Source organism: Xiphophorus maculatus, chromosome 15, assembly GCF_002775205.1.
Source record: "Xiphophorus maculatus strain JP 163 A chromosome 15, X_maculatus-5.0-male, whole genome shotgun sequence".
Classification (NCBI taxonomy): Eukaryota; Metazoa; Chordata; class Actinopteri; order Cyprinodontiformes; family Poeciliidae; genus Xiphophorus; species Xiphophorus maculatus.
This window is the reverse complement of record NC_036457.1, coordinates 3,464,819-3,490,129: the sequence shown is the minus strand read 5'-3', so window position 1 is coordinate 3,490,129 and position 25,311 is coordinate 3,464,819. Positions and strand designations below refer to the sequence as shown.

Genomic DNA, 25,311 nt, shown 5'->3' with positions numbered 1-25,311 from the left:
TCTGCTTTTTAAGGGCTTACGACTGAATCATTTTTTGTGCAAAAAAAAAAAAAAAAATGCAATGAACATGTTTTGTGTAGCCCATAGACATGTCCTCAACTGTTCAAGGACACATCATAGGTAACAGAAGAAAGCTCAGAAAACCATGAAAATAAACCGAGAACAAAAGGCCAAATTCTGAACACAGATATGATAAAAATTACATGATTTTACTGGTCAGGGATGAAGAGAGAAAATCCATGCAGAAATGATTTTAAAGAATCTAATCTGACAAATGAATTTATTCCTTACAGACAGACTAAATAAAGATTTCAGTGTGGCCTAGTCAAAGTTCAGAACATGGATAAGTCTCATTTCCAAGGCCATTAGAGATGTAAAAGATGAATCAAAATCATGACAAAAACTGGATGGCAGATCCACAAAGGATAAACATTATTATGATCAGGAAGGGAATTTTTTTCTCTCCTAATAAAGCAAATTATTGATTATGTTTTGACTATATTAAAAATATCCAATCATTTGAAATGCTTAGGAGTCACATAAAGCAATAACAGATTCAATCTGTTAGCGCTATAATACTTTTCAGAGCAATAATATTGTATCAATAAAATTCAAATCAAGATGGGAAGCAGAGGCTGAAGTTACTGACGGGACATTGAGAGGAAATAAAGATAAGATGATCAGAGAGGAAGGGATCATTTGTTGGATGAAGAGAGGACAGAACGAGGACGAGGGGCAGAACGGCTGAAGTAAAAATGAACAATGAGATCGTTTGGTGTTCAGAGGACTGAGTGAAGCCATCTCATCAGAGTTAATACCATCAGAGCCGAGCTCTGATTATGGAGCCGTTTGCAGAAGCAATCAAAGAAAAGCAACAGAGCAGACGTCCAGCCGATCTGACCTCTCCGCAGAGACGTCTTAAACTCTGCAGAACACGATCGGAATAAATAATGTCAGCTCTAGTTCTGCACTGAAACCGGATCATAGGATCATTTTTCCAAAACAATCTTTATTAAATATAAGTCATGTTGATGTATGGGTCTGCTTCTCTCCTGCCTCTGATCTCAGCTTTAAGAGTTAATAGTTTGTTTCTTGTTTTTAAAGATTTTCTTTGTCTTTATTGGCATTTCTGTTAAATGTAATATTTTATATTACATTACATTTTTTCAACTTCTTAATAGATTTATTTGTTACTATAAAATAGTTTTTTATTTACAGAAACAAACTTTCTGCTCCACTTTAAGTGTCCAGAGTTTCTGTTTTGACTGCATCAAACAGAAACATTAATTTTCTGTTTGAGGGAAAATTGATGTCGACTCTTTGCAGCAGTGTGGTTGGTTGGTTGGTTGGTTGGTTACTTTTTTTCTTCTTTATTCTCTTCAGTTTTAAAGATGACACCAACTGACACACAGGATGAAGATGTGACTCTGAGCCACAGGAGCAGAACGGGCGAATCGAAGTCCTCTGCTGGATTTCACTTCCATCTCAAACCCCCTCAGTGCAGATTGTGAAGTAAATTCATTTCCCTCTCTTCTGCCTCGGTGGACGTTCCTGCAGGTCGACTTTATTTTCTCCACTGCTGAGGTGTTAAATACAACAGCAGCTCTCTCTGACAGATGTCCACCTGTCTGTGGACTGCTGCACAACAACAAAGCAGGTTCCCTTCCAGTGACAGCTCACAGATTATCGGCTGACAGAGCCTGCAGCCGGTTATTGATTGGTTATTTCAAGGGACGGCGCCTTCTGTATTAGCTGCAGCTTGATGGAGGTGGAGAAGCAGATAATGAGGAGACTGATGAGCCGAAACTACGGAGCCGTGACGGAGCAGACGGAGGCCGTTCACTTCCAGTCACTGGACACAGCAGCCTGCTGCTGCTGCTAATGCACATTATTGAATATATGTGTCATATCTAAGAAATCTCACATTCACTGTGACGCTATTTCAGGAAACACATTTTGTAAAGGTGAAGATTAGCCGTTCCCTGCAGGTCAGGAGGTCAGCCTCTGCCTCAGATGGAGACGTTTTGGTTTCCTGGTCATGATGTCATCCTTCAGATTTAATTTAATGCTATTTGAACCTTAAATCTTTAATGTTTAAGTCTAGAGTTTAAACCTCAGTTAATTGTGTTGTGTTTATTAATGCTTTCTCCCCACCTGCAGCCTGTTTACTGGTAAATCCAGTAATCACCCTCCCAGTACAGGCAGCTGGTTTTCATTCACTTGTCAGATCCTTCCTGTAATTTCTTCTCCCTTATTGTTGTTATTTGTGTTGATTTTATGATTTTTTTTTTGTCATCTTTAGTGTAGAAAATGCTGAACGTTTCAGACGCAGGTCAGTGTTTCCAAACACTTCATAGAAATAAATACAGTGACACCTACTGGCCATCTTACAGCATCACATTAATATGAATCAAAGGTTGAGGGCCCATGAAACATAACTATGTATAAACTGTTAATGTTTTTTTATTAAAACTCATATATGTGTGCTATAACCCGATTTTGCGATCATAAAATACATAAAATACAGTTTTTACTCTAACTTTTGATGAATTTCACAAGATTGATTGTAATACAAAAACTGTCAGAAACAATAATTTAGGTTAAATGTTTGTGCAACTGAGAGTCTGATAATAATTATACAGAATGCTGGTAAAAGATGGAAAGGGCTTGGTGGAAAAACTGGAACTGGAGTAAAGTTCCACTTTTACATTATGAATGCAATATAAAAATAAAATAAAACTAAGTGAACAGTGATAAAATAGAAAATACATCTAACTATTATGTGGTGATAAAATATTAATGTTTAGAGATGAAGACCTCATGTCTAATTATTAAAAGTACAGAGTTGCTAGTTGAAATTCTGAGATGTGAAAGTCCTGCAACCAAACCACAGATGAAGTGAAACACGAATCTGTTTCGGTTCTGTGGTAAAAAGTCACCACTTCCAGTTTCTATTTGTTTTTAAATGAGACATTTACACTCGAATTACAGTTAAATATAGTTAGAGGTAGACCTATGCACAGTGAACATACTGGATTTATCAAGTGAAGACATTCAGGTTTATTTTCATATTTGTTATTGTTCCTATTTTTATTTTTCATTTTTCTCTCTGAAATTTAATTTTGCATGTTTGAACTAAATATTTCATCGTAATCGTCGTTATCGGTACCGTTATTCAGACTATGAACCTGCTGAGAAGAAACCAAGAGGGTGTTGGTTGAACATTAAGTCCCTTCAAGTCAACAGAAAATGGAACTCCAAAGGGAGAGCGAAGAGAAAAGTCATGACAGAAACGCCAAGATGGAGAGATGGCATTGGGCAGAAAAGGCCGACATAACGCCACGCCAGCCCATTTTCCGCCCTTTGTGAACACCTGGACTCCAGCTCATCATGATGGCTCCATACACTGCCCTAGACCTTTTTCAGCCTTTTTTTTTACAAAGAGCACCTTGCTGACAGTAGTGAAAAACACCAATGAAAATGGCCGAGCCCTCTGCTCTACCAAATCCCATTCTTGGACGGACATAACCCTGAAAGACACGACTTCTTTCCTTTCAGTCGTGATCTACATGGGCTTTGTCAAATGTTGAGCTCTGCCACTGGCGACGTGGCACCTTGTACAATCTACCTTTCCCATGAAAGGTGATGTAGGGAAACAAGTAGTAGAGTTTCCTCCAGGCTCTTATGCTGCGTAGTCTGGAAGATGACCCCAAAAACGAAAAGAAGAAAGGAACGCCAGAGTTTGACTGTCTGGCAAACATAAAGCTGCTGTATGATGAGATCAGAGAAGCCTGCCGTCAGAACTACCAGCCGCGCCAGGAGATGGCCATGGATGTGAGAATGGTTGCCACAAAGGCTCTAGTGCCTTTGTGGCAACCATTCATGAACTTCATGAACTTCTTCATAAAGAAGTTCATGAAGAACAAGTCTGTTCACTGGGGCTTCAAGCTTTTTGTTCTGGCCGACTCCAGCAATGGCTACACATATGACTTTTGGTGTACCAGGGTGAAAGAGACAAGGGTCTGAGTGACACGGTCATGAGACTGGTAAATCCCTCCATGTTGGGCAGTGGATACCAACTGTATTTGGACAATATTTACACCAGTCCAAGGTTCTTCTGTGATCTGTTTAAGCAAAAGATTTTGGCCTGTGGGACCGTCAGAGAGCACGGAGCAGAGTTCTCTAAAGTCAAGCTGAATGCCCTGGACCAGGAGTCTCCCTGTGGAAGCCTCCGTTGGCTTCGCTCAGACTCTGTCCTCTTTTTGCAACGGCGAGACACCAAAGACATCTTCCTCTGCTCCACCATCCACCCAGCCCATGCAAATGAAAGCACCAACAAGAAGACGAAGAACCAAGGAGGCTGCAGCCCTGCCAAAGCAATTCCTCCATCTGTTAAAGACCACACTCTGTAAATACCGTACAATTCGTCTGACTGGGTTTGGGTTTGAATGATTATAAATTTTCTGTCAGTTTCTCCGTCTCCACCAGATCTTTATTTAGCAAAGGAAGAGTGTTCTCTGTAGAGATACGGAGGTTTAAATGCTTGTCCAGAGTTGAGTTTCTGCTGGTTTGATGAGAAGATTTTGTGCACCACATAGGAGAATCCAGCCGCTGTAATTCCTCTCTAGCTGTGCAGCATCAGAGCGACACCAACAGCAGCTTCACCTGGCAGGTTGTTGATTAAAACAGCACGAAGACAGAAGCTCACTATACACCTGTGATGAAAAGTATAACACCTTTCAACTATTGAATAAATGAGACAAAAGCAGGACTGTAAAGCCGGCCTTGTTTCTCTTTGCAGACAGATGAGAGATTTTCTAAACCAGTTTTCACTTGAAAACAGAACAGATGTTTTGCTGGACAAACTTTTTGATTATCTGTAACTTAGGATGAATAAAACATCCTCTGCAAGCAAAGAGGACAAAGCTTGTTGCTAGAAAACCTAAAGCCAGTCTTCACACAGTGAAACCCAGAGGCATTTAGAAAAGAATAGAATAAAAATATCCTTTATTGTCCCAAAATGGAGAAATTCAGGTGTCAGTATTCGTGCATTAAAAAGACAACAGATTTATGTAAATAACATGAATGTGTGTGAGCAGGTATAATAATTCAGATGTGTGGTTTTTCCTTTTAAATCCTGAAGCATGGCTAATGAAGCAAGAACTTATACATTTTTGTTTTCTGTAAAATGATCCACAGCTGAACTGATCAGGGAACCGTCTGATCTTAGTTCTTTCCAGATTCTTTTGTCATCTTTTACAAACCTGCTAAAGAAAATGTTTTAACTATGACTCGGGCGTTCTCTAGTTACAACGCATGTTTCATCTCTAAGGTCACGCAGCTGCAACGTGATTCAGAGTTACACAGCATATATTCTGGAACACATGTCCATGTACGATGAAAGAAAAACAAGTTACACAGCTTCACACCATCGTTCGTGTCAAGGACACAGGAACTTCTTGCCGAGCGATTATCTGCTGAAACCGGATGCAGCCGTTCCCTTACTCATTCATGTCGACTACTTCCTTCAGTGAGGCCTCCTTAAATATAATGATTAGTATTTATATAGGTTATTATTTTAGTTCTATCACTAAATATGTGGTCAAATACACACACAAGTATTAAAAAATTACGAATGCAAAATAAAAGTACCCACACACAATTATAATTTCTACAAACATTAAATTTATACACACAGATTTTTTAATTTCAATCTGCAAATATTAAATAAGTATGCATTGTTATACACAAACAAAACTGAATTTACGCACAAATCTGCTTACGATGCACGAGGATTTTTGAGACTTATTTCACGTTTCAACAGCCTCAGATTTGTGCATAAGTGGTGCGTTAAAATGCTGGTGAAAAGCCGAGTCGTGTGATTATTTGTTCGGAGTCTAGTGTTTTTATACTCTGAACGTTTGTCTCTTTACTTGTGCTGTTCTTACTTGGTTTAACTCTCTGCCTGCAGAGTCTCAGAGCTGCTGCTGTTCGTGGACTGACTGCAGCTCATTAGTTTGTGTCAGTTCCTGTTTGTGCAGGAAATGACAACAAGCTGTAAAGAAAATAATAAAAAGAAAAAGAAACATTGTTTTATGTTCTTTACAATCAGATCTCACAACCATTTCTCACTTTAGTTCTCAGTCTTATAAAATGAACCAGTTAAAAATTGTTAAAATGTTTGTTTCAACTACTTTCTTCAATTTGTGTTTTTTTTAGTCAGTTTCTAAATTACCCAAATGTTACGACATCAAAGTGACAGGATGCATGGGGGGTGTTGGTGTGAAGCTGTTTTTATCCCTTATTTCAGCCACAAAGAGGAAATATGATCAGTATTTTCAGATCAGCAGCAGAGAAAAGTCTCTCAGTTCAGCGGCTGATAAACGGACAGGAGATGTTGGTTCTGGTTCTGATTCTGGTCGTTGTGCTTCAGTTTGAAGGTAAAGATCTGTTTTCTTTCACATGAAGATGAGAAAAAGGAAAAGAAAGTTTTATTTTTTTATGGAGACATTAACTTATAGAATCTGTAAAATAAATATTTATGGCATTTATGAGTGAAATATTTTTTTATTGTCCTCAAGACTGAACAATGTAAAAGTAATTCAACACCAGAGAAACAAGATGACTAAAACATTTCTAATTTCACCTTCATGTGTCGTGATCTGTGTTTTCTATGTGTTACTTTCGAGTTTTCTGTGTCTCCTTGTTGTCCTGTTCTCCCCTCGATTACTCCCAGATGTTTCTCGTTCCCGTGTGTATTTAGTGTCACCTGTGTCTCTGCGTCTCTGTCAGGTCCTTGTCTTGCAGTCGTCTAATGTGCGCTCTGTCCTCCGTGTCATCCAGTCGTTTTAACGGTTGCTACCGGCGTCGAGCCCCGGCTTCCGCTCGGCCGTGCTGCCTGTTTGCTGGACTGTGTCTTCATCATTAAAATCTATTATTCATTTTTACCTGGGTCTGCTGCGTCTGCCTCACCACCAGCACTTCATGACATCATGATTATTTGGTGAAGAATGAAATGTGTGAAACTTTAATGTCTTTGTTTCTGCTGCAGGAACCAGAGGAGGAGAAATTCATCTCTATCACAGAGAAGGAGAAAATGTTGTTCTACCTTCAGAGAGACCTTCATCAGATTACCCATTCTCTAATATTGACTGGCTTTACAGCAGAGATGGAAGAACAACTAACACAGAGGTTGGAAATGGAAAAGTTGTTCAGAGTTCACCTCGAGCTTCCAGGTTAAATATGGACAGCAGCTGCTCTCTGACCATCAACACCATCACTGCTGATGATGCTGGACTTTACACCTGTATACATGGTTCAGGAACCTCCTCAGATCATTTTGTCTATCTGAATGTTTTAACCAGTGAGTATGTAGACCTGAATGATTTAACTCTCAGACTCTTTTCTTCTGATCAACTTGGTGAAATGTTGGTCAGATGTTTCTGACATCATCAGTTCTGATTTCCTTTTTCTCTGAAACCTTGAACTTCTTTGGACTTTAACATGAGGGAACCTCTCAGTGACCTGATGCAGTCAGAAGTTCACATGTTGTTCTGTCAGAGAAACAATCATTTATTTACATTCAAATAAACATTACCCATCAGTCCACACAGTCTGAAATGAAGCTTGCAATGAGGTTTTAAATTTGATTTTCCCAGCCAACCTCTGTTGTGTTTCTTCCACTTCCTGTTTGAGCTGGGGGCGGGGCCAAGCTGTGATGTCATCAGGAAGTCGGCTCAACAGAGTGAACGTTGTGCTGCTGAGGATGTTTAGATTTAATCAGTTTATCTTTTATTGTTCAATGTTTGATCAAAGCATTGAATAATCAACTTTCTATATAACTTGTTTTCTTCCATCAAGCTGATGAAAACCTGATCAGATCTGTAATAATAATGTAAATCAATAATCAAGTAAAATGGAGAAAACATTGCAAAAAAGTAATTATTGTTATGATTTATTTTATATTCTACATTCTGCAGCCTGAGAACCTAAAACTTTATTAAGGTTCTCACCTCTGAAAAAGTTACTTTAACATATTTTAGACTGAGAAAACTGTATTTGTATTTTTTCCTTCAGTTTCAGACGCTGATCCAACAAAGGGAGATTTCACATTACAATGTTCTCTGTGGAGATACAAAGACCTGGGTCCTTGTCCAGAGAAAAGTTTCCTCTGGTTGGACGAGACAGGAACTGAACTGACCAGTAGAAGAGATGCTCTCAGCTCAGGACAAAGATGTTTTTCTTCTCCATTTGTGAAGCATCAGAGCGACACCAACACAAGATTCACCTGCCAGTTTATTGAAGGAAACAAAGTGAAGGTTGAAGCTCAATACACAGAAGGTACAATATTCTTTTTTTACAGAGTAAATGAGATAAACAGCAGAAATTACTAGAAATTTATGTGATGATTTATATTTTATACATGTTATCATTTGTCTTTGTAGACAGCTTACAGTATATTTTCAAAACAAGTTTTTTATCTGAAATAAAACTTGATTTTTTTCTCTCTGAGATAAACAAGGTTCAGATCTTTTTTTATTTTTCTGCTGCAGCTTAAGATCAGTGAAACATCCTGCATGAAAGCAAAGAGGACAAAACCTGTGGTTACAAATATTCATTAATTTACAGATACTGAGTGAGATTTATGATAATAATATGAATTCTGATTTATATCACTGTGTTGAATGATGACAGAATCATTAAGCTTGAATTATAAAATAAAAATGTATTATTATTATTTTGTAAAGTGAAACAGATTCACTGAACTGATCAGTGAACCGTCTGAATGTTTATGTGGAACAAAGTGACCAGTGCAGCGTTCTGTAGGGAAACTTTAAAACGTGACACCAAAACAGAGCAGCAACTTTTAGAGACAAATAGAAACGATAAAAACAAGGTAGTGAAACAAACAGGAAGAGACAGATTAGTGTGTTAAAGAGAGAAATGCTCACAGAGACGTCAGACTGAGAGTCACATGTTGGTCAGTTTCCAGGTTAGATAATAAACTGAGTTTTAACACAGTGAGCACTAAATCATCCAGTTCTTCAGGAGAAACTAAAGTTTTAATGCAAATAAAAGAATTTCAAACTAACAAACTTCTGTGAGATTCTGAACTTGATACTTTCTCATATGTCGCATGTTTCTGTTGAATATATTTCATTTTTTTGCTTATAGCTAAAAGTTCCACAATGTTTAAAAGCCCAGTTGATAATGATATAGCAATTTGCACTTGATCTTATTTGATTACATTAGAGAAGTTAAGGCTCAAAGGGCTTTGAATTGTCTGAAACTGTGTTTTCTGTAATACTTAGTATTTAATCTAAAACAAAATGATTAATTGTTTCTGTAAATGTGTGACCAATCAACCATCAGGAGGAAATAACATTAAAATATTCAAATCTGTAGAAAAACCTTAAAAACGGTTTTGTTTATGCTGTTTTAAGAGAAAAATGTTTGATTCAAATGTTGACCAGTAATATATTCTTTTATTAAAATATTGTTTTTAAAATGCTTTTAATCTTTTTACATATTCTATATTTCCAGTGAATTTAGACAGAACAAGAGACTGATACTTATTATTAATAACTAAATGTATAGTAAAATATTTCTCTGAATGTTTTTTCCAGTCCATCTCTACCACAGAGCAGGAGATGAAGCTGTTCTACCCTGTAACAGACCTTCATCATCCGACTCATGTTCCTCTGTTAACTGGACTTATAAGAAAAATATGAACAAGATGAACAAGGAACAGGAAGTTCCTGGTTCTGCCAGTTTGGACAGAATCTGTTCTCTGATCATCAACAACATCACAGCTGAGGATGCTGGACGTTACCGCTGCAGATATAATACATATGTGTATCTAAACATGATGATCAGTAAGTAATCTAAATAATGACTCTATCTGCTGATTTCAGTCTTTTTAAGATCTGACTGTTTAGATCATGATGTGTTTTTAGTTCAGTCAGGACTGGAACTGGATCCGTCTGATTTTAGAGACTGAAATCTGTTCAGTTCTCTCATTATGATGATATTTATGTTGTAGTGGTTTAAATATTATATTTATACTTTCAGTGGCCAACCTTCATAGTTATTGCCAGATGTTTGTCTGCAATGTTTTAACAAAACAGCTTTTGTTCATGACCATAAAAATAAAAATTGTCCTCAAGTTCACTTAAAAAAAAAATCTTTCTTCATCTTTTATGATGAAACATTCTTGTGTTTTCTTTCAGTCTCTCCACTAGATGCTGATCCAACAAAGAATAACTTCACATTACAGTGTTCTCTGTTGAGATACAGATCAGGTTCTTGTCCAGTTAAAAGTCTCCTCTGGGTGGACGAAACAGGAAGTGAACTGACTGGTGAAGGTGATGGATATAAATCTGGAGGACAGACTGGTTGTGTTTCTCTTCTGACTGTGAATCTTCAGAGCAGCAGAAGATTCACCTGCCAGTTTGTTGAAGGAAACGAAGTGAAGATAGAAGCTCAGTATGGATCTGAAGGTATGATGTCTTATTCTTATGAATAAGTTAAAATTTTGCACTGAATAATATCAGCTTCTTCTGAAATATCTTCTTGGTTTATTGTGAATCTCATTATTAAGCCATGCGTTTCTCATTTAATGTCATTATTTTTCTCCTTGGTTCTAAATTTGGATCCAAAGTCACAGACTGTTGGAGCCCGTTAAGAATTAGATTAATTTATTCATTTTTTTGTTAATGTATTAATGTTAAGGTTAGGGATCTAAAGTTATGTGAATGGTAGATCTGTTGTTGTTTATCTGTTTTGCTTAGACCCTCCTCCTTGTCAGTCAGCCTCCTGCTGTGATTAACAAGCAGAAGCAGCTGCTGTGGTTGATCTGATTGTTTGGTTAAGGAGTGAAATAGTTTTTCTACCACTAAATAAAGCTTTTTACATTTTTTGTAAGTCAACTCGGAGAGTGTTTCTGTTATTTTTGTAAGTGAAGGGAGCTCACATTTTGAAACCAGAAAACTATCTGCGTGTGATTTTTTTGTTTAGTATGAGTTAAAAACCTCCTCCTGGAAACAACTCTGGCACTTTTTTTGATTTTTGGGAACTTGTTATGTTGCAAAAGTAGCCGTAACACAAACACTCAGATTGATGTTCAGTCCACCATCATGTTAAAACTATTTTCTTCCTAAATCAGATGAAAATGATCCCATCAGGTTGTTGCTCCGTCTCCTCCTCAGGCCCCCCCGCCTCGTCTCCTCTGAGCTTCATCATGTTGACTCTGAAGATCACAGGACTGATCCTGATGGTTGGAATCACTGTTGGTATCATCAGAACCAGAGGTGAGGAAACTCAGCTACAATGGAGACGATTTACACAGTTCTTACTTTAATCACTTTATTCTGTTTTTCACTGCAGGGAGAAAAAAGCCTCAGAAAGACATTAATGTAAGAGAATCAATCATGAAGAATACATTCATAGATCTTTTATATGTAGATTATAAATGACAAACATTTTCCCTCAGACTTCCAGTTTCCAGTTTGCAACATTATGCAAACAGTTTTACTTTTAACTTTATAGAGTAATAAATAGATCAGCTGTTTTAGAGAATTTTCTCAGTGGTATCCTTTATAATGTTTTGATATTTCTCTTTAAATGTTCATTTTGTTTCTGAAATTGTTTTATCCAGTTAATATCTTTTTTTTTTCTCTCAGGTTTGTTTTGCTGTTGATGACGACACAGTGAATTATGAAAATGATGGAGAACGTTCTGCTGCCGCCGCGCTCCACTGAGCTTCATCACATCAGTTACAGCTTATAGAAAACAATGTTTCATTTTAATTATATCCCAGCTCAAAATAATCTTTTGCAACATGTTAACGTCGCTGTAGTGTTTTTAACTGTTCAATTCAGTTTGTTTAATATACATGAAAACCATCATAAATATGATAAAAAGATGTTTGTAAAAACTAAAAATACTTTGAGATGAGAAACCTAAAAATATGGAAATATGTTACTTATTTCTGCTTAGTGTAAATAAAAGCTTTGATGCATATTCTGTTTTAATTTGAAAATCTCATGTTGTAAAAGGGAAGTGGTGTTGAGCATCGGAGACTTACTGATCACTCATTGGTCAATGTGCAGAAAGTGGGAGGAGAGAAGAGAGGAAACAGGAAGTAAAATATGGAGAACAATTGATGCTTAACATTTGGTAAATTTTCTTTAACAAAATTTATTGATCACATTAATAATCCATTATAGCTCAATTAATATTTTTCTCAGTTTAGATACAATTTTATCAACAAGTGAGCCATAAAGCATAAACTTGAATTTAAAAAGAAAATTCAATAAAAGTGAAAAATTTTCCATATGTATGAATAAATATGAGAAAGAGAAACTTTGGAATAATGAAGATTTAATTAAGGACATTATTAAAATACCTTTGGTTTTGTTTTCATTAATTTCACATTAAAATTAAGGAATTAATCAGAAATTCATCTTTTTCACTGAAGATAAAAGCTTTAATCTTTTTCCCTGTCAAAGATGGAAACTTATTTCCTTGGACTGGAGCCAGCTCCACATATCATCTAAAAGTCTGAATGAACTTAAAGTTGAAACAAAATAGATGTTCAACATTTTCCATCTCATTTTCACTAAATATGCAACTGTTAAAATCTCCTTTAAACTGATTTATTCATTAGTTAATTAGAACTCCTTGTTAAATGCTCACACTTTGCTTCCGTCTCCTAATTGTTTGTTTTGTTGTTTTTATTTTTGGCACCTTTGACGGTTCACTGGTGGTTGACGGTTATACCGACAGATATAAAGAATGTCTGTCTTTATATCAGACATCCCGATATAAGACACGGTACCGACTGTCACTGCGAGTCGCAACGCAGCTCAAAGCCCCGGTACCACCTGGTACCACCTGGTACCACCTACTGACTGTTCTCTGCTTCTCCTTCACGTTTCTACCAGGCGGTTTAAAGCCTCTGCTGACGGGATCTGGGCTGGAGGTTCTGGGCTGTAAATAGAAGTTATTGCAGAACCTCAAGTGTTAAAGGAAGATTCGGCCCATTCAGAGTCACAAAATAAACATCAGAGAAAATATTGTAGCAATAATTAGAACCGCAGCAAAAAGCCAAACATGCCACAATGAAATGAATCAAAATGTCTCCAAGGCATCGGGGGACTGACAGGGGCCACCGGGGGATTCCAGGTAGATTCCAGGTAGATTCCAGGTCAACTCCAGGTAGATTCCAGAGATGCGCGTCGCAGCAGCTGTTCCTCCAGGGCCGGCACAAGGTAATATGGGGCCTTAGACAGAACCCTCCTGCCCCCGTCCTACTAAGAACCTCAGCATCACTAACATGTTTAAATATCGATCAGGTGAATCTGTGAGAGGGAGCCCAGGTTTATTGGCCCAGTTTAAAATCAATCACTGATTATTGGTTATTTGCTGTGATGTATTTGTGAACAAACCAATGCAAACACAAAGATTACGCCATATTGTAGCCATGGTAACACAACAATCAAACTATCAAGATGATTCTTTAAACTTTTACAAAATAAACGTCCTAATTAAATCCTAAATGTACTATTTATTTTTCTCAGCTGAATGCATTAGATAAAATGTAATAACATTGTTATTCTCTATAAATGATGCTACAGGTTTAGATCTATGGTCTGTGTTACAATTAAACCATTTCTAGGGGCCCCTGAATGTCTGGAGGCCCCTGAATGGCCCCTACCAGCAGCTACTGAGTTTTCTTTGCCTTGATATGTCAGTCTTATAATTCTTATAATTCTTATAATTCTTATAAATATAAAAATATTAGTGATATTTTTTTACATCAGTAAATGTAATATTTTCCATGTTTAGGCGTTTTAATCCAATAATAATTTATAACTTCATCAGATTTTCTTCCACTGATTTTAAGCTATCAAAGTTTGTTAGCGTCTTCTTGATGTTTTAACCTTTAAACTCAAAATTCTTCCTACAGATTTTAATTCTCCATCATGTTTTAACCTGCTGTGATTATTTTAAAATTTAAGTGACAGAACAGCAGTTCTGAGTTTGATTTTTATTGACAGTTGATGCGTTAGCATTGATTAGCAAAGTCAATACACACTGACTGCAGTGAGGCTAACCTAGCCTAGCTAACAGGAAGTGACCTAACTCATGTTTCCGTGATGGAAGCTGGTGAAGTTGAGCGTAATGCAGAGAGACGAGTCGACTCTCAGAGTTTCCTCTGGGACTGAGAAGCTGGATTGTGGAGGAAGTTTTCACATTCTCCCTCTTCAGCATCACATCAGGCCTGCAGCCAAAGTTTATTTAGTTTGATCAAGTTTTGGTTCATTTTCTGCTGGTTTAGCTTCATATCAGGGAGTGTTGAGCCTCTATTTGGTTTTTATTGACTGGAAATTAGAAACTGGGAGATTTAATTACACAGTGAAATATTTTAATCTAATGTAGCATCAGGTCAATACTAACTGTCACCGGCAGAGGGCGCATGTGGGTCTTGAGATATTTCTAACTCACCAGCAGAGCATTCTGGGATATGTAGTATAAACAGTGAATGGTTTGTTTCCCAGTGATCAGCTCTAGCAGACATGCTGAATGTTCTCATGGACCAAATGTGACCCACTGCCTGAGTCTGAAGCCTCTGCTGGAAGGATCCAGTTGGACCTGATTGGATTCTGTTCTGACTCAGTTTGATTCTCTGTCTGCAGAGTCTCAGAGCTGCTGCTGTTAGTGGACTGACTGCAGCTCATTAGTATTTATCACAGTTCCTCTTTATGAAGGAAATGTCAACAAGCTGTATTGAAAATAATAGAAATAATAAAAAATAAACCAAAATTTTGTTCTATGTTCTTTACAATCAGTTCACAGTGAAATCATTTCTCATTTTAGTTCTCAGTGTTACAAAGTGATTCATTAAAAATTGTTAAAATGTTTATTTCTAACTAAAGTTTGTACAACTACTTCCTTCTATCTGTGGTTTTTTTAGTCAGTTTCTAAAGAACCAAAAGTGACGACAGCAGAGTTACAGGATGCCTGGTGGGTGTTGGTGTGAAGCTGTTTTTATCCTTTATTTCAGCCACAAAGAGGAAATATGATCAGTATTTTCAGATCAGCAGCAGAGAAAAGACTCTCAGTTCAGCAGCTGATAGACGGACAGGAGATGTTGGTTCTGGTTCTGGTTCTGGTCGTTGTGCTTCAGCTTGAAGGTAAAGGTCTGTTTACTTTCACATGAAGATGAGAAAAAGTAAAAGAAACTTTTCATTTTTTTATGGAGACAATAAATTATAGAATCTGTAAAATAAATATTTATGGCATTTATGAGTGATATTTTTTTATTGTCCTCAAGACTGAACAATGTAAAAGTAATTCAACACCAGAGAAACAAGATGACTAAACCATTTCTAATTTCACCTTCATGATTATTTGGTGAAGAATGAAATGTGTGAAACTTTAATGTCTTTGTTTCTGCTGCAGGAACCAGAGGAGGAAAAATTCATCTCTATCACAGAGAAGGAGAAAATGTTGTTCTACCTTCAGAGAGACCTGCATCATATTCCACATGCTCTGATATTATTTGGCTTTACAACAGAGATACAAGCAAAACTAACACAGAGGTTAGAAATGGAAAAGTTGATCAGACTTCACCTCGAGCTTCCAGGTTAAAAATGGACAGCAGCTGCTCTCTGATCATCAACACCATCACTGCTGATGATGCTGGATTCTACACCTATAGATCTGCTACAGGATCCTTCTCAGATCACTTTGTCTATCTGAGTGTTTTAACCAGTGAGTATGTAGACCTGAATGATTTAACACTCAGACTCTTTCCTTCTGATCAACTTGGTGAAATGTTGGTCAGATGTTTCTGACATCATCAGTTCTGATTTCCTTTTTCTCTGAAACCTTGAACTTCTTTGGACTTTAACATGAGGGAACCTCTCAGTGACCTGATGCAGTCAGAAGTTCACATGTTGTTCTGTCAGAGAAATAATCATTTATTTAGATTCAAATAAACATTACCCATCAGTCCACACAGTCTGAAATGAAGCTTGCAATGAGGTTTTAAATTAGATTTTCCCAGCCAACCTCTGTTGTGTTTCTTCCACTTCCTGCTTGAGCTGGGGGCGGGGCCAAGCTGTGATGTCATCAGGAAGTCGGCTCATCAGAGTGAACGTTGTGCTGCTGAGGATGTTTAGATTGAATCAGTTTATCTTGTATTGTTCAATGTTTGACCAAAGCATTGAATAATCAACTTTCTATATAACTTGTTTTCTTCCATCAAACTGATGAAAACCTGATCAGATCTGTAATAATAATGTAGATCAATAATCATGTAAAACTTTATTAAGGTTCTCACCTCTGAGAAAGTTACTTTAACATATTTTAGACTGAGAAAACTGTATTTGTATTTTTTCCTTCAGTTTCAGACGCTGATCCAACAAAGGGAGATTTCACATTACAATGTTCTCTGTGGAGATACGATAACCCGAGTCCTTGTCCAGAGAAAAGTTTCCTCTGGTTGGATGTGAGAGGAACTGAACTGACCAGTAGAAGAGAATCTCACTGGTCAAGACAAAAATGTTTTTCTTCTCTAACTGTGAAGCATCAGAGCGACACCAACACAAGATTCACCTGCCAGTTTATTGAAGGAACAAAAGTGAAGGTTGAAGCTCAATACACAGAAGGTACAGTATTCTTTTTTCTTAACAGAGTAAATGAGATAAACAGCAGAAATTACTAGATATTTATGTGATGATTTATATTTTATACATGTTATCTTTTGTCTTTGTAGACAGCTTACAGTATATTTTCAAAACAGGTTTTTTATCTGAAATAAAACTTGATTTTTTCCTCTCTGAGATAAACAAGGTTCAGATCTTTTTTTTATTTTTCTGCTGCAGCTTAAGATCAGTGAAACATCCTGCATGAAAGCAAAGAGGACAAAACCTGTGGTTACAAATATTCATTAATTTACAGATACTGAGTGAGATTTATGATAATAATATGAATTCTGATTTATATCACTGTGTTGAATGATGACAGAATCATTAAGCTTGAATTATAAAATAAAAATGTATTATTATTATTATTATTTTGTAAAGTGAAACAGATTCACTGAAATGATCAGTGAACCGTCTGAATGTTTCTGTGGAACAAAGTGACCAGTGCAGCGTTCTGTAGGGAAACTTTAAAACGTGACACCAAAACAGAGCAGCAACTTTTAGAGACAAATAGAAACGATAAAAAGATGGAAGTGAAACAAACAGGAAGAGACAGATTAGTATGTTAAAGAGAGAAATGCTCACAGAGACTTCAGACTGAGAGTCACATGTTGGTCAGTTTCCAGGTTAGATAATAAAGTGAGTTTTAACACAGTGAGCACTAAATCATCCAGTTCTTCAGGAGAAATTAAAGTTTTAATGCAAATAAAAGAATTTGAAACTTCTGAGATTCTGGAGTTGCTGTTTTCAGATTTGTGAACTGGTTCTATTGAAAAAAATTTCCTTCTCTCCCTCGGCTTGTTTTCTCTCTCTTCCTCTGATCTTGGTTCCTCTATCAGAGGCCTGGGAGCTTCAGGGTTCTGCACAGTATCTTTACTGTACCTAGAACTGCACATTTCTGGACTGAGATGTCTGATGTTGTTCCTGGGGTTTGTTTTAGCCACTGCTCCAGTTTGAGGGTGACTGCCACTGTGGGTTTTCACCTTCCAGGCCTTTCCCAGTTCCTCTCTGAGGTCCTGGTATTTCTCCAGTTTCTCCTGCTCCTTTTTCCTGATGTTGCAATAACTTGGTATTGCTACATCCACCACAACTGCTTTCCTCTGTTTGTCCTCCTCCATAATGTCGGGTTGGTTCGCCATTACCATTGTGTCTGGATCTGGAAGTCCCACAGGATCTTAGCTCCTTCATTCTCCACCACCTTTGGAGTTTTCCCCACTTTGATCTCAGGGCTTCCAGTCCATATTCTGCACAGATGTTTCTGTACACTATGCCTATGGTTATGGTTATGGTTATGTCTTTCCATGTACGTTTTCCCTGCCAGCATCTTGCACCCTGCTGTTATGTGCTGGACTGTCTCAGGGGTCTCATATTATAAAAAAATAAAAAAACAACCTACAGTTTGGATCTTGTCTGGTAGATCTGAGTCTCTATTGCTCTGGTGTTTAGTGTTTGTTCCTGTGCAGCCAGGATCAGTGGCTCTATGCTGTCCTTGAGTCCAGCTTTTTCCAGCCTTTTATATATTTATGCTTTTAGCTAAAATTTACACATTGTTTATCTTAAAACCCATTGATAATGATACATAGCAAATTGCACTTCTTCCTTTTGCTGGAGAGAAAAGAAACTGAAACTGATTGAGGTTTTCTGTAAAACTGAATATTTAAACACAGACAAAACTAAGAGTTTTTGTAAATGTGTGACCAGAATTTTAACAATAAGGTCAAAATAATCTTCTGATCTGTAGAAAAGCTTCAAAGATTGCAAAGATTAAATATTTGTTTCTGTAGTCTGTTTAAAATGTTTAAACAGACTATCAAAACATTTGAACCCATAAAAATCTTTATGGGTTCAAATGTTGAATAACTTTATTGTTAATGATGCATTTAATCTTTTTACATATTCTATATTTCAATTTAGACAGAACAAGAGACTGATACTTATTATTAATAACTAAATTTAAAGTAAAATATTTCTCTGAATGTTTTCTCCAGTCCATCTCTACCACAGAGCAGGAGATGAAGCTGTTCTACCCTGTAACAGACCTTCATCATCCGACTCATGTTCCTCTGTTAACTGGACTTATAAGAAAAAAGACAAGATGAACAAGGAACAGGAAGTTTCTCGTCCTGCCAGTTTGGACAGAATCTGTTCTCTGATCATCAACAACATCACAGCTGAGGATGCTGGACGTTACCGCTGCAGATATAATACAGATGTTTATCTAAACATGCTGATCAGTAAGTAATCTAAATAATGACTCTACCTGCTGATTTCAGTCTTTTTAAGATCTGACTGTTTAGATCATGATGTGTTTTTAGTTCAGTCAGGACTGGAACTGGATCCGTCTGATTTTAGAGACTAAATTAATCTGTTCAGTTCTCTCATTATGATGTTATTTATGTTGTAGTGGTTTAACACCAGTTCCAATGGCTCACCTTCAGAGTTACTGCCATGTATTAATCTGCAATGTTTCCACAGAACAGATGCATTTCATAAGTATAAAGACTCATTCAATGGACCCTGAAAATCAGCCACAACACAGGAATAAGCAGAAAACTCAGATTTATTAAAAGACAGCGCAGACCGGACATACTGCGGAGAGGAGCGATCTGTGACTTGAGAAATATTTCATAAGGAATCTGTTAGTGTGTGTGTAGAGTACAGTACAGTAACCTGGCCTGCTGATCAGGTCCTGAAACGATCAGCTCAGGGTCGAGCAGATGTTGCACAGATGAGGCTCTGGAAGGAGTTTCTGGGGAAGGAGAAGCGCTGATTCAGGGCAGCGCACCAAGTCTGCTGCGGTCCGGGAAGACGAACGCTGTCCTCCTTCATGTTCAGCTAAAGTGCAAAATCCAAATCTAAATCCTTGCAAAACCACAGCCTGACCACTCTTCAGGCAGTGATCACACACGAAGACTCAGAGAGCAGAATAGGTATCCGTGGGAGTGGGCGTAAGTCGGTATCTGAAAAACAGGCCTGGTTCGAGATCCAGATGGGCAAACAGTGAGAATCCGACAAAGGCAATGCAGAGAAGCCAATCCAGGGAATAAGAGTGTGGTTGCAACGACCAGGGCGAGGTGAGAGTGCTGGAAAACTACTAGCTAAAAACGTTTGATAATCTGGCAGTGACTGTCGGTCTGACTGAGAGGCTTAAGAAGGAAAACAATCAGGGAGCAACACAGGAGCAAAAAATAACAGAAATGAGGAACATGACATGGATCCGCTCAAAAAAAGACACAGAGCACCATGTGAACAGCACAAGAATAAATATAAAACTTAATTTTGTTAGTTTTCTGACTTTAGAAAACGTCTATAATGCTGAAATGTTATTATTTTCTTTCAGTCTCTCCAACAGATGCTGATCCAACAAAGAATAACTTCACATTACAGTGTTCTCTGCTGAGATACAGATCAGGTACTTGTCCAGTTAAAAGTCTCCTCTGGGTGGACGAGACAGGAAGTGAACTGACTGGTGAAGGTGATGGATATAAATCTGGAGGACAGACTGGTTGTGTTTCTTATCTGACTGTGAATCTTCAGAGCAGCAGAAGATTCACCTGCCAGTTTGTTGAAGGAAACAAAGTGAAGATAGAAGCTCAGTATGGATCTGAAGGTATGATGTCATCTTATGAAGAGAAGATTTACATTTAAATGTGTGATTATATCAATCCTATGAATGTTTATTGAAATCTAGTGATATATTTTTAAGCCTAGCATACATTATTGTGTGATTTGTGATCAGAATTTTTAACAGCAGGTTCTGCTAACATCCAAACCACCATCATCATTCTCGGATCAGTGATCGTCTTTCTGCTGCTGCTGGTTGTTCTTGCTGCTGTTTTCATCAAACTCAGGAAAACCAGAAATAAAGAGGATCACAAAACCACAACAGGTACCGAGTTCATGCAAATTTACTCATTCATAAAAGTCCATACTTTATTAATATGAAAGAACTTTAAATGAAGAATTAAAATATATAACCATCACAACATGTTTGCGTGTGATGAACAGCTGTCTGTTAACAGAGGAGCCATGTTGTGATGACTTCCTGAAGGCTGAGTTTTAAAGAGACAGAGCCCCAATTTAGAGGCATTAAATTATAAAGTCAATTTTCTTTTCAGTCATATTTGATACATTCAGCATTTTTATAACAAGTTGACATAGTTACTTCATTATACAGTGAAACTGCACTATCTGGCCAAATGCTGATTGGCCAGATAGTGCCAACACTCCGCCGATTTTGGCTGATAAAATATTTTTGTCTGAAATGTTGCTCTGTATATCAAGAAAGTTGCTGAATTGGCAACAATTAGTGTGACTATTGTTAGCAGAAAATGTGCAGACATGACCTGGTCGGCCTGTTTGTCAGTCAAACTTTTCTAACCGGAGAAAAGAAAAGCACAGTGGTTGATTTTTAGACCTTTGCCGAGGTTGATAACATCGGTCGATAAGATCGGCTTCACATGGAAAAATCAGCTGATCACCGATCTCCCAAAATTAAGGAAATCGACACAAATAAATCGACTGGCTGATAAATTGATGCATCCTAAACAAAACGTCTGAAACTGGCTAAATAAACCAACCATAACTCAGAAAGGCTGCAGTATTCCTGTTATAGAATCAGATTAAGCTGCTTTATTTGGATACAAAGCTATTCTAAAACTGCAAAAATATTATAGAGAGCAAACTGAATCTTTAAAATTGTTTTGATCAGCACAAGCAGTTCATGAGCTGAACTGGCCTGGGCCTGGGTTACAAGGGCACTCTGCTGCCATATGACTGTTGGCCACATGAAAGTAAGTGTCAGGATGGCCTAGTCAAAGTCTAACTGAAAACTGAGTGTGAAGCTGCACACAGCGCTGAGCTGAACTTCCTGTTCTGAGCTCTTTCCTCCAGGTGTTAAATGTGAGCAGGATGTGATGAACACAGAAGGTTTTGAACCTGGTGCTGCAGTTATTTTCTGTTTTTCTTCACCTCTATTTCTGACATCTAACTCTGTGAAAGACTTTTCTAAGAACTGTTTCCATAGTTACCACAGGGCAGCGAACCAATAGTGGTTAAAAATAAGCAGAAGTTTGACATGATCACAAATTTTTTTTAATGGAAATTATTATGATGGTTTATTTTCTTTTGATTCAGAAAATCAAGATTCAGCCGTTGAAAATCATCAGTATGTGAGTATCGACACAAACACGTGGAGTTTGGAGAAAAAACATCAAATCTCTGAATGAAGTTTTAACGGGTTGAAAACTGGAACTGTTTTTGTACATGACGACAGTTTTGACACTTGTGCAACATCTTCAGCTCTCAGGAAATTTAAAATGACAGGAAATGATTTCAGATTCTTCCTCTTTTCTAAACTTGTCAGAGAACGAAACACTTAGTTTTAAATGAAGACATTTAGCTGCAACTAACAACTAATAATAGAAGAAAATCTGATGTTTATCAGTCAGTGAAATACAGCAGCAGCTGTTATCTTGAAGAAATAATGTAATAATGAAGTCAATATGAAATGTAATGTTTGTAATTTTAGCTCTTTGTGTTGGTCAGACTCACCTGTGAACTGAGGCTGAGAGACTTTGACAGGACCGTCTCAGGTCCAAAACCCGCCTGGACCATATGTTAAAAGTCTCCGTCCCTCATTTCTGTTTATTAATTATGAAACAGGAAATCTGTAGTTTTATTAACATTTGATTAACCAAAAGTAATAGTTTTAAGTTCACATTTTCCTTTTTTCTCACAGACACTTTGTTAAATAACTCTGTTTTGGTTTTAGTTTGTTTTTCTCCACTTTTCTTCTGTCCACTCTGTGGGAATCAGAATCATCTCATGTTTATGGACCTGTGATGTCACATCATGACCCGGTTTGGCTGAAGCTTCAGTTTCAGAGAGTTTCTCACATTCAGGATTCTCTGACACACAGAAAGGTTCATGTTGGTTTAATGGCTAAAAACGGTTCAGTCTCTAAAAACAATCCCACATCACCAGGCCTCCTCCACTGTGCTCAACAGTTAGAATTGAGATGTGTCACATGACACTCTGAACCCAAATGGTTCCAAATATTCAGAGGCAGCTTTTCAAACTTAGCTTTCCCTGGAACTTGATTTGATAGAATATCTTATCTGGTTTGTTCTTGGACAACTTTTACTTTGTAGACTCCTTAGCAGAAGACATGTTGTATCTCAGTGGGTATGTTGGACATGTTGTCTCTTCCTGGGTAAATAAAATGAGTGAAATGGACAAACCCAGCAGGACAGAATAAGACAGAAGAGTTTCTGCGGTTCCACAGATGCAGATTGTTTCAGCAGATAAATGTAAACTGTTTGTGCTCAGGATGAGCTGCAGGCCAACCTGACCTACGCTACTGTTAGCCACTCCAAACCCTCTGAGAAGATAAAGGTAAGAGACCCAATGAGCTTTGCAATCTTATAATTGTCTCATTTTACATTTGTTTGATTTCATAAAACCAACGAATGAAACAAATCCAATCTAAGCTGCAGGTAGAAGACTGACTGAATTCATCTGTTTACATGACATTGTTAAATTTATTATGCTATGATTACAGTTTCTCTGTGACAAAGTTACGCTCCTTACACATCAAAATACAAGGAGCGTTTCAATATGGCCGCTCCTCGCATCAGCAGTAATAAGCTGTGGTGAAAACATGTTTATTTTACAAGACACTCTTGTACAAATGTGTCTAAAATTAATGTTACATGAAGCTCCTGTAACTTTAAACTGGAAACATTTAAAGTGTGGTTTGTGAATGGAAGGTAAAACTTAAACCGATGATTGTTCGAGGTACTTTGAAGAATCGTTACTTGGAGGTTGCCATGTTCTAATTCCGGTTCCAGTAAAATGGTTACATCTATCACTCCCTCCTCTCTTCTTGCTGCTCTTCCTGGTTCTTCCTGGTTCTGTCGGCCCAGACTAAAGGAAAAATAATCCATGTTTATGTCTAACGCAGTTAGCCACGTCTCAATTAGACTTTTTTCCCTGTAGGTCCTTTGATGACGGGTTAGAGACGTTAACTAAGCAACTTTGTTGGGAGGAAATCTCACGTTTTCCCACAGTGACATGACATGGCTGTAAGAAAAGATGAAAGAAACTAAAAATAAAACAATCAGCTCTGCTGTGAGAACAAACAACTGTAATAAAAATGCTCTACATAACTAAATAGCATTTTTTAAAGAGAAAAAATAAAGAGTGAGAGTATTTTAAGGTGACATGTTGTGTTTCAACAACCAAATATCTACAAGTTTTTCCATAAAGTCTTTCATATGGAACTGAAACGGTTTGTGGTTTTTGTGCTGCAGGTCCAACCGGATGAAGAAACTGTGACTTATTCTGCTGTGAGGACTAAAACAAAGACCGAGGCGGACATCGATCCCAGCGACCTCTACAGCTGCCTCACTGAGCCAAAATGAAGAAACAGGAAGTCAGACGTTTAATAAACCGCCGTACAGGAAGTGAGCTGTTGGGTTTAGGTTTCAGCGACACCAAAGATTTCATTTATTCATGTTTTGGACGTTTTCTGTTGTTTTGAAGTTATCATGAAGATTTCTTAGCAGAAATGTACTGTGACTGAGTTATATGATAAAGTTTTGTTATGTTTGTAAAATATGTGGAGTGTAAATACTGAACTGAAGAGAAGCAGCGTGAATATGTAGTAAGTGATGCATTAAGATCCACAAGCAGAACAGCAAATATTCAAAGAACATGTTGACTAGATGTTAACTTAAAAATACAACTTTCAAAATGCAACTAACTCATATCTGGTGACTTTTAGTCGGTTTACGCTTTAAGGCTTTGATCGCTGCATCTGAACAAACTGAACTTTTATTTTCAGTTTTGCTTATTTTCACATTTTTTTCTGGATTTATCTAAAATGTTTTTTTTATTTATCTCTCGTGAGTTTATACAGCAGATTTTTTTGAACGTTTCAGCAAAGCTTGAGTTTAAACCCTGCAGGTTTCCACATGTTTCACTCTGTCAGCTGCTCTGGCTTCTCGTCCCCTTCAGAGTCCAGTTCAATGATCCTGGTTCTGGATTACTGAGATCAGCGTGGAAATGAGACAGAGTTAGTAACAGAGTCGGACTGACCGTCTCCCTCCGAGTCTCAGGGATCTGGACTCCAACATGTAGTTTCTTTTTATAAGCTGCTAAAATCTCCTTTTTTAACAGATATTCAGTTAATATTGTTTTGTGTTTATTTTAGTATTGTTTTTAAGAACTATGTAAAACCTATTTTGAAATTGCTATTATGTCTGAAAGTTGAAAATAAACATTTTCTTTGGTTACATTTTGCTTTACAACTCCTTGATTTTTAATCTTGATGAAAGTCTCATTGACTGTAAACTCTTTTTGTTTTTTGTGATTAGAGGCCATTTTGGTGCATTTATATGAAATAGTACAAACTATAAGCACTATAAACACTGTAAACCTGACTTTGTCCACTTTAACCATTAACAACCAGCAGAACATAATTGGCACAACAGATTTCTAATATTATCAAGGTTATTTTGCTGCCCCCTAGTGGTAAGACTAAAATATATCAGCTATATATTGTCAGTAAATCGCTTCATATTCATGTTAAATGAGT

At 37.3% G+C, this 25,311-nt stretch overlaps 2 protein-coding genes across 2 annotated transcripts; both read left to right on the top strand.

Moving 5' to 3' along the window:
* The first annotated feature begins 6,358 nt into the window (after positions 1 to 6,358).
* On the top strand, positions 6,359 to 11,943 carry LOC111611401. Its single transcript, XM_023348062.1, has 8 exons — positions 6,359 to 6,440; positions 7,052 to 7,363; positions 8,077 to 8,340; positions 9,627 to 9,875; positions 10,230 to 10,499; positions 11,208 to 11,309; positions 11,386 to 11,414; positions 11,682 to 11,943. The coding sequence occupies exons 1-8, from the start codon at positions 6,395 to 6,397 to the stop codon at positions 11,757 to 11,759; spliced, it is 1,350 nt and encodes a 449-aa protein (XP_023203830.1). The 5' UTR covers positions 6,359 to 6,394; the 3' UTR covers positions 11,760 to 11,943.
* A 3,139-nt stretch (positions 11,944 to 15,082) lies between these two features.
* Positions 15,083 to 25,011, top strand: LOC111611430. The gene is made up of 9 exons (XM_023348222.1): positions 15,083 to 15,197; positions 15,466 to 15,777; positions 16,413 to 16,676; positions 18,701 to 18,946; positions 20,053 to 20,322; positions 20,467 to 20,601; positions 21,849 to 21,883; positions 23,043 to 23,108; positions 24,026 to 25,011. The coding sequence occupies exons 1-9, from the start codon at positions 15,083 to 15,085 to the stop codon at positions 24,134 to 24,136; spliced, it is 1,554 nt and encodes a 517-aa protein (XP_023203990.1). The 3' UTR covers positions 24,137 to 25,011.
* The last annotated feature ends 300 nt before the right edge of the window (positions 25,012 to 25,311 follow it).

What these genes read in the sequence shown, in the direction of transcription:
- LOC111611401 (XM_023348062.1), top strand. Translation starts at nt 6,395, where the DNA reads ATGTTGGTTCTGGTTCTGATTCTGGTCGTTGTGCTTCAGTTTGAAG. An exon ending in CGTTGTGCTTCAGTTTGAAG is followed by an intron (nt 6,441 to 7,051) that starts GTAAAGATCTGT and finishes TTTCTGCTGCAG; the next exon opens with GAACCAGAGGAGGAGAAATT. An exon ending in CTATCTGAATGTTTTAACCA is followed by an intron (nt 7,364 to 8,076) that starts GTGAGTATGTAG and finishes TTTTTCCTTCAG; the next exon opens with TTTCAGACGCTGATCCAACA.
- LOC111611430 (XM_023348222.1), top strand. Translation starts at nt 15,083, where the DNA reads ATGATCAGTATTTTCAGATCAGCAGCAGAGAAAAGACTCTCAGTTCAG. An exon ending in TTATCTAAACATGCTGATCA is followed by an intron (nt 18,947 to 20,052) that starts GTAAGTAATCTA and finishes ATTTTCTTTCAG; the next exon opens with TCTCTCCAACAGATGCTGAT. An exon ending in GGATCACAAAACCACAACAG is followed by an intron (nt 20,602 to 21,848) that starts GTACCGAGTTCA and finishes CTTTTGATTCAG; the next exon opens with AAAATCAAGATTCAGCCGTT.